The sequence below is a fragment of the Periophthalmus magnuspinnatus genome, chromosome 14 (assembly GCF_009829125.3).
Source record: "Periophthalmus magnuspinnatus isolate fPerMag1 chromosome 14, fPerMag1.2.pri, whole genome shotgun sequence".
NCBI lineage: Eukaryota > Metazoa > Chordata > Actinopteri > Gobiiformes > Gobiidae > Periophthalmus > Periophthalmus magnuspinnatus.
The window spans coordinates 31,029,725-31,039,501 of record NC_047139.1 but is presented as its reverse complement, the minus strand read 5'-3'; the positions used below and the strand labels follow the sequence as shown (position 1 = coordinate 31,039,501).

Below are 9,777 nucleotides of genomic sequence, written 5' to 3'. Positions count from 1 at the left end.
ATGTACCAAGGTGATAGTGCCGTGGACTCAAACACGCTGAATATCAAACAGATGTTTGTTTGCTTGGAGGGGAGGTTGCCATGACGTCTGCAGCCCTTAAATCAAACAGAGACAGGTCACATCAATGATTCAAGCTCACCTCTCCAAAATGTTGGTAAATTACATACATATTTCATGAACAGGTTTAAATTTGGATAAGGCCTCACTTTGGAATGCAGGATTTTATACATTGGCTGTGAGTTCAAATACAAGATAAAACACAAGTCAGTCTCCCATAAAATATATTTGACAAAATAATGTTAATAATGTTAAAATGTATATTAGTAGGCTGTACTTTACCATGTGCCAAATGGATGTGTCTTCCACTTTTACTGAAATAAATGACTTCTTTGACAACATTCTAATTTATTGATGTGGCCCTACACAAGTGTGTACACAGATGCATTTGTAATCAGCTATTAACATTGATTTCTAATTTATCTGCAGCCAATACAGAATTTATTTTATGCAATCTACTTGTGTTATGTTAATGAGCTCTCAAAATAGATCTCTGATACATCCGGCACAATAATGTGTGCCATGAATCTTAAATGAAGGATGAACATAGTTACATTTATGTTTTGCTTCTGGTTTACAGAAATGCAAATTTCCATTGAAGCATTTCATTAATATTTATTTGTTTCAAAACTCAATTATGATTATATGATAGGTAGGTACTATAATTTGTTTTATTTGTTTATAATTTATCAATAAATGGTCTGTCCTTCAGTCCTTGAACATCGCCTGTTTTTCAAAGAAGACAGTCAAAATAAAATTTTATGTGATTTTTGTAACTTAAACTAACTAGACAGGAAGCATAGGTAAAATAAAATTAGTAAATTATTAATTCTTGTGAGGCGGGCCAAAATATTTTGTGTAAGTATATTAGTGTGCAGTGTGCGTGCATGTCTGTGTTTTTTTTTTTTTTTTTTTTTTATTAATTAATTAATTAATTAATTAATTTTTTTATTTTTTATTTTTTATTTATTTTTTTTTTATTGGTACACATGGTGTTGTGAAAGACAAAAAAGAAATTGTAAAGTACCGACCGCGCTTACCTCATATAACATGTCACTGACTGAATCTAAAGTCTGCAGTTGTTACTGTCAAATATTGGATCGAAGTTTAAAACCTGAAGTGCACCTAAAATTGTTGTTGCGCACGCTTATTCATACTTACGGTACTGAGAAACCGCCTGAATAAAACTACATTAAAGTTTCTCTGAAAATCGCAGTAAATACATACTTTTTGTTGTTTTAATTTTTAGCATTCGAAACGTGCAAATCTAATATCACTAACCACTCTTGAAGTTGACAAAAATTAAATTTAAATCACAAACATATGGATGACGTGTACGAAGGGTCCTTCGCACTTCCGGGTTTGGATAAACAGACGCCTGTGGAGTCGGCTCGGCTAAAACATGTGAGTTTCAGCTCTATTTGATCGGATTTTTGTCCTGATTGTTTTGTTTTGATAACCGAACAAGCATGCCTATGTTTATATGCTTTTATTTATTCCGTCAGGTCCAAAGTAACGTTTAAAATCACGTTAACGTCGGACCCCCGGCTGCCATTCAAAGTGTGAGTACAGTGACAGCTCAGCACACGTCTCCTCTTCACAGCTACAGCGTTAGTTTTACGAAAATCTATGCTTTTACCCACTCCCTAGCCACACAACATGTAGATGCAGTCCATCCTTCACCTATTAACTTCTATGACCTGTAGATGTGTAAATTAACAAAAACTTTCTTTCTTCTCCAGCCACTCCTGTTAGTCTGACTCACTCACAATGTGTTGTGACATAACATTTGCTAATAGACATGATTTCTTCACCCCCCAAGATTAAATCTTCTTTTGTAACATCTGATTTACATCTGATTTACTGTCCTTATGCTGGTGTTTATGTTGGGGAATTGTTTAAAAAAAAATCTGTACAACATGTGTAAGATATTGCTAGAAATGAGTTTAAATTACTAAGCATAGCAACATTTTACTTTTATCTTTTTTTTTAATCAAATTCTGTAAAAAATCTAAACCAAAATATTAGGAAGGATCACATCATAGAGATCATTACTTGATTACTGTTCAAACCATTATAAACACCATCTGTGCCATTCTGACCATCCCTTTATGATATGTACAGCTGGTTTACAATCCTCATTATTACATTATAGCTTCAGTGACAGTGATTTTAGTGACTGGCTTCATCTTGTGGGCAATAAAACTAATTTCTGTCCTCACAAGACCTCAAAAGGAGGCATCTCTTTAATTTGGTCAGGACCTGCTGTGGCTAATTTCTCTGCATCCACTGTGAAGTGATAATGAGTAAATGAGACATTGCATTGGTTCTGGCAGCAAAGAATCAGGATACAGTCCATCCACACGCTTTCATAATCATAAGCCACATTCAAACAAGTCAACATTTATATTCACTTAAAGCACTCACAGTGGATTTTTGACAAGCTTTGGCAATGTAATCAGATTGTTTAACTCGGCAACACTCAATAAAAAAACTACATAAAACCAAGAAAGGTTTTACATAAAAAAGGTCAACGGCCAGTGTTCTTTGACTTTGAATTGAAGCTTAAATCGTCATCATCTCCTAAAAATAATCTGTGTGTTTGTATATTTATTTATTTATTTAGTTTGTTTGTTTGCTTGTCCGTTCTTTTTTTCTTTCTGTCTGTTAATATACTAATTCATGTTTGGTCCAAGCCCCATTTGGTACAGAATCCATTAAAATTCCTTGATCTGAACAGTGACCTGCATCAACGCAACAAAACTGGTAAACTTAAAGAAAGGTGTACTGTGAGACTTTTCTGATAGAGGGTCTCTGCTATATTGTGGAATATTTCAGAAAAAGTAATAACATCTCTATGGAGACAAGGTTGCTGATCTTCCACCAGAAAGTAATTGAAAACTGAACATAGTAATGCCAGTTGTTTAATAAATGCTTTTAACAGTAGCACAAACATCTAATAATAATAATAATAATGGCTTACACTTGTATGGCTACACTATAGTCATTATTCATTCATTTCCACATCACTTTAATACTAGGCAATGTGGGTGAAGTGTCTTGCCTAAGGACACAACAACAGAACTTGGTCTGAACCGGACTCGATCCTCCGACCTTCGGGTTGGGGGACCAACACTCTATCCACTGAGCCACTGTTGCCCCAACATCTGGCATAAGCCTTTTAACCTCTCTAACCCAGCGATATTAATCAACATTTTACTTGCATGATTTCATTCTGGTTGCCTTACTTATGCTGGGATGTCTATTTTGTTTGGGTTTTGTTTTGTTGTGTCATGAATATGCAGTGCTGTTTTGTATGTTCCAGCTTTGAGGATTGCGTCGCTCCCTTCTGCAACCACAGCCTCTCAATACTTTTGTGAGGTCTTCGTCTGGAAGCGTGAATCTCCTTTGCTCCTTAAATGGCTTCACATCTTAGAAACATAGAACATAGAAACATCTCTAACAGAAATAATGTTCTACTCATTTAGCCCCAGGAAGAAACGTCCCTTTTTTCTTTTCAGTCATGGTAATAGCAGCAGAATTGTACTTCACTGTCACTGCTCAGGTACATTTGGCTGGGGTTGGCAGCAGGTTGAAGGCAGTTTAGTTTTCACTCACAATATGCTAAATAATGAGTTTTAACCCTTGTTGTCTTTGTTTTTTTATAGTTTAAGTGTACCAGAGAGCACACCATTCACAGCTGTGCTGAAATTTGCAGCTGAAGAGGTAAATGCCACCTTTTTTATCACCTCCATTTTATCAATTCATTAAAAAGACACATTCTAAGGATGGAACGAGATCTAAATTAAATGGCTAGATAGATAGACAGACAGAAGTGGAATAGATACCATTGTCATATATATATACATTTTGGATGGAACCAATGAAAAAAAAAAAAAAAAAAAAAAGACAAACATGCATATATGCATCCACTATTGCATATTTGTCAGTAGTTACTACAATAGTCTAACTCTCCCATTGGCCATAGAGAGGGATGGTGCTGTACATCCACTGTACTGTACCAGTGGTTTAACTTATCTCCCCAGAGACAGACTGCTCCTTCTCAGTGAGCCAGTGTGAATCCGGCTGCCCACTCAGTCTCCTGCCTGCTCCACATTGAAGTAAGGCATGTCGTGTGGCTGTGTGTGCTCATTTTCTCCTATAGAGATTTTGAGTGTGGCGATTATTCCCTCAGGCTCACATCCAAATGTTTGTGTATTTTGGAGGTCTTTGTTGTCCAAGTCATACAGCTGACAGACAGAGTAGTGGTTTTACTTGTTACTCATACAAAAAAAACAAACAAAAAAAAACATCTCAGCTTGAATATAAAATTGTCAAAAGCAATTACAATCTTGCTGTTGCAGTGTCCTCTGGCAAAGTGGAATTGGAAAGAATTATGTCTCTAAATACTTTTCCAATTTGTTCAGTGTGTCTGTGTGTTGGAACTAATTAATATGTTTTTCTTTGTTACAGTTCAAAGTTCCTGCAGCTACTAGTGCCATTATCACAAATGGTAAGTTTAAGGCACAGGTAATGATACTGTGAATAATCTTTCACACTATCCTAATATCATCAGTTTTGTTGACTTAAAGTCTACTTTTCTGAGCAGCACCACTTGACTTTTTATTGAATTATCTGTGAAAGAAGTACATATTCCTTTTTAACCATAGCATTCACTATACATTGCACTGTGGTGCCAGTTGTAAATTAAAGGGCCTATATTAGCTATTTTCTGATCTATGTTCTAATGTTTCCTCATCAAAATCATAGCTCGAGTTGAGTTTTGTTTCATTCCCATATGTTTAACACATATCCTGCATATGTACCACTTTGTGATGTCATATCACAATACGGGAAGTGCTCTACTGTGTTTTTAAATTCCATGCATCTTCACTAGAATCATTTGTGAGGCCACGTATTGGTAGTTTTCAAATGAAATCATCCAAAGTGAAACAGGGCATTTTGAACTTGGGAGATGTAGACAGACTAATTAACCAGCATTACAGAGAATGAAACAAACAAAACACAACTCCAGTTATGTTTTTGAGGAGGTAACAACTAAAAGCTCCCCAGAGTCTATTTGGTGTGATATAGGACCTTTAAAACCTCACTACATCAGTCATTGCTCACTAGCTGTATGAAATTGTGTGGAAAAATTCAGAGCATGAACCTTGACAAATGCAGGAATATAAATTCAAGAGTAAACATTTGTAAACACGGTGAACTAAGCCTCGGCATGAAATTATTATAATTTTCTGTGACTATCAGAACTTGGAAAATTGACAATTTATTTTCTCTTCCTCTTCAATTAAGGAGAGATGCAAAACAACACTTTTGTTCGGAGCCGTTCTGCTCTGACACAGCTTAAATTATTCTTTTAAACATTTAATACTTATTGACAAATCCCTCTCTTTTACAGTTTCATTTTCATATAAAAAGACTATTGTTTACTGCATGAGTTATTCACTCTCTATGACGTTATTAATCTCTGTGTTATATGCCTTTGTCCTCTGAAAGTAAAAACGTAATGGGATTGTTTTGGTATCATATTTTGAAATGGCTACTACTGTATGTTCATTTGCTTTGTGTTTTTTTTTAATCTTTCCTTGCAGATGGAATAGGAATTAACCCTGCACAAATGGCAGGTGAGTTGAAAAGTCCTAAAAACGCATCAAAAGATGCATTTTTCTAAAATCCTTAGTGAAATAAAAATGTTAATGTTTTTTTCTTCTATTTAGTTTACCATGCAGTGCTTTAGTGTAAGTGTGCACTTTTAGTCTAATCACGTTTCTTAGTAATGGCTTAAGCATTGGTATTGGAATCAAAAAGCAGGCCTTATAATAGGTTTTGTGTTCTTTTTTTCTGTCTTGGTTTTCCTAAAAGGAAATTTTACCGTAAACCTTAATTGTCCTTAATGCTCTAAAAAAGCATAACCATAACATGATGACCATGGACATTCATATCCTAAGCTCCTAACTGTGGGTAAGCCATAAGTGAATATATCTTCCTCAAAGTTAGGTAAAGAAGTATGGGAAATAGCAAGGTCAGAGGATCTGCAAAACTGCAGTGTCTGTGGGGTATTTCTGGTTCGTATCTGTCAATAGTGGTCCAAGGCAGGTCTATTTGGTCAATGTTATGGCCTTGCATTTATAGCACCTCTCAGGGTATCCAAAGCTTCTTAAATTGCATTATTCATTCACTCTCCACAAACTAGTACTGAAGCTACATCTGCCTTGTGATGGATCAGACGTGGTTGCCAATCTACAATCTACACCATCAGCCCTTCTAACTACCTCCAAACTTATTCACTCAGCCACAGCACATTCATACTTTAGCAAGATCAGTGACAAGCACCCTATCCTGGACAAGCACACTACCATGTGGATCCTTGTCACAGTGGTCTTTTTAATAGGAATATGTTAAATACAAAATGCATCTTAATTTAACATAAGTGGCTGACTTCATTAGCTGGTTGTATTGTTGTGGCTAATTGGTGCAGTTAAACATTGCTGAATAAATGTCATGTTAAACTCTCACATTTTTAATATTACATTTTGAGGCATTTCGATTTTTCCTTGAACATTAAATAAATCTCCCTGAACCTAAAGGTCTTGGTGCCTGGGTCGGCCTCTGAGCTGCTTATATGGAAATGGTGATAACTGATTCATGAATATAAATGTGTTGCCCCAAGAATCTGCTTTTAATGTGGGATTCAATTAAAAGTGACCCCAGACAGGAGCCAATGTCTGCGCTCCCAGCTGTGTTATCATTTGTTTGGTGTTATACAGCCTGGAAATTCTTGCTTACACTTTTCTTTCTTGTGTTATGACTTTCAACAAATATGCAGTACACAGCATTGGGTTTTAGATGCAGTATATATGGTAATGGCAGTTTTGACTTAAGGCGTGTGTAGTATTACAGGCTGACCTATGAAAGTATGAGAAGTACCTCTTCAACATTGCCATGGTAACAGACCCAAGAAGGAAATGTTTAAACTTTTTGGCTACAGGAAAACTCATGATGGTGCCTGTCAGCCTCCATCACACCAGACCTAAATTCCATCTTAAGATTTACCGGTATATATTTACATGGTCAATAAATATTCATAAACCACAATTTGCTTTGGTGAATAGTGATGTTATTTCCAGATATGGGTCAATGATATGGTAGAAGAATTTACAAAGCTTCAGAGCATTGTTTCATTAATTATTAATTAATGAATTAATTTAGTGGATTGGTGAATTAATAATTGATTATACTGGATTTCTAATATTTCCCCACTTTTGCTGAGTGGTGCCCCAAAACTATTCAAGCACTCACAAAGGCCATGTGAGTCCTGCTTTGACTTAGAACTAAACTTAATCCAATATGTTCTATCAATGAGCCCTTTTAACAAGACTGCACGTGCTCCTGATTAGGCCGTCCTCAGTCCTCTGTGCAGAGCCGGGGGGCTCTCACGGCTGCTCTTATCTGTCCACACTGTGTGGGCCCAGAATAGCCTCAGCTCAGACACCTCTGTCAGATCGCCTTCTTTAATTCACCGCAGCAGCCCTCAAATATGGACAAGCTCTGAACCTATACTTTAGATGATATATTAAAGGAGAAAAACGTGCTGTATACAGGGCGCCTAAATGCAGATTACAAATCTATATACCATTGGGCCAAAACTCTAGTATAAGCCATTTGAGCCAAATGGAGGAGGTATAATTGGTCTGCACCTTCACTGTGGTGCTGGGGTCTCCTGTCACCCATGCTGAAGAGTAATTGCCCCACCAATTTCCCACCCGACGTGTCCCACTCCCAATGCCGTTTTCTGTGATTGCATTGGGTGACTCAGGCGGCTACTTTTTTAATGATTTGAGTTGGAGAGCTTGTAGTGATGATGGCTCTTGTATATGACTATCAACATTTCAATTGGATGTGAGTCTGTTAAAAATATAAACAGATTCAGGGTACCAGAAACTAGCCATCTAATTATAGAACATGAGATGTATTTATTCCAATTTGTTACAATTGGTTTGTTGCAATTGGTTCACAGCAACATTTCAAAGATGGAACAAGTAACATAATCTACTAATAATGGTCATAATGTCATGGGGTGGAGTAATTATCACCCATACAAACACATTTTTAACACACAAACCCTGCATTTAGGCTGTGTTCTTTCAAACAGAAAACACTCTGTTTTACCTTGTGATGTCATGTGGTGATACAGGAAGTGTATCAGGTCTGTTTTTGATGAAGTAACAACATTATTACATGACTTAAAGCTCAAAGGAGTTGATTTTGTTTAATATAGGATCTTTTAAATAATAGGTCAGACTTTATTTTACAGTATGGGACTGGTGAAGTCATTTGTAGGATTAGAAGTTACATGTTATTGTATGTTGTTTTATTCACTTAAGGCCACAGTCTAACCTTTTAGCCAAAAACTAGACAAAAATAAAAGTGTGTGGGGTTTATTTTTTCCATTTTGGTTGTTTTTAATTCTCTGAAAAAAAACCAAACATATTTTCTAATTGTGAGCGGGCTTGCATCTCCTCAGACCTGACTTGTATTTGCCGCTTCCTGCTGGTTTCCATGGAAATGTTGTTTATGTTCCTCAGTATGGCATAAAACCTGTCTATCTCATTGGAGAATGTTCCAAAGTACTGTTTTAACTTTCTATGTCTATGGAAACATTACTGCCTTACTGTGCTTTTTAATGAGTTAAGTGTGTTAAAGGTAGAGTGTTTTTGTATGAGTAATATCAACTTCTGTGTTTTTGAATGATTGACAGCATTCATACTTTGCTAACAAATGCTAACACACTAGACAATGCTTTTCTGTTCTGTAAAATGTCTTGACATTTAACCACATAACTTAATCATATTTTGGCCACACCTCTTTGTCCTTCCTCTTTTAAACATTCCTCATGTTGCTCTTGCGTTTGCAGGCAGTGTGTTCCTGAAGCACGGCTCAGAGCTGCGGCTCATTCCTAGAGACCGAGTGGGAGGGAGAGGAGACTGACTCACTGCAGACCCCAGCCTACGGAGTCCAGGAGACACCTCAAACCAACGCATATATTTATTTTATTTAGATCCCAACTGACAGTGATGAGTACAGGGAGATCCAAACTGCACAAGCTAATGCAGCTAGATTGTGTAATTAGTGCATCTTTATTCACATAAAAGGACTCATGTTCTGATTAGGCACAACATTGTCATGATCGATCTATTGCTGGTCTTTATATAAGATGCAGCACCTTAACCACACACCTAATTACCTTGCCCTGTGTAGGTATTATGGGCCATTTGGACAGAGACCGCTGCAGTTTGGGAACACACCAAGAGTTGTTGTGGTCCAGTTTTCTAGCCATCACTTAAAGCTGCACTATGTAACTTTTCTGTTATGAATCTGGCGTCTGTTGTCTCCTTGGACATGTTGCTTTGCTTGGAATGTTCCACACCCATTATGGCATTAAACGTATCAGTCTTTCATTGTATTTAATTACTAGTGTTTTTATTGTTCAAATGTTCTTTTAAAAACATGCATTTTACTAATGTTTAGCTAGTGAACCCGTCACTGAAAGTTACATAGTGCCCCTTTAAAACTTCACACTTTAATTTGACTCTGCTTTTTGCATGACAACTTGCAGACGTACTCATTTTCTGCCCAAAGGGTTGTGCCCACTGACCGGTGCTAGAATGAAGAGGTAATTCCACCTGTCACCGTGCACCA

The 9,777-nt window shown here is 36.7% G+C and overlaps 1 protein-coding gene across 1 annotated transcript; it reads left to right on the top strand.

The window, feature by feature from the left end:
- Positions 1-1,355: 1,355 nt before the first annotated feature.
- On the top strand, positions 1,356-9,541 carry ufm1 (ubiquitin-fold modifier 1). Its single transcript, XM_033978399.2, has 6 exons — positions 1,356-1,461; positions 1,563-1,619; positions 3,726-3,783; positions 4,531-4,570; positions 5,670-5,702; positions 8,993-9,541. Coding segments are annotated over exons 1-6 (264 nt in total). The 5' UTR covers positions 1,356-1,459; the 3' UTR covers positions 9,067-9,541.
- The last annotated feature ends 236 nt before the right edge of the window (positions 9,542-9,777 follow it).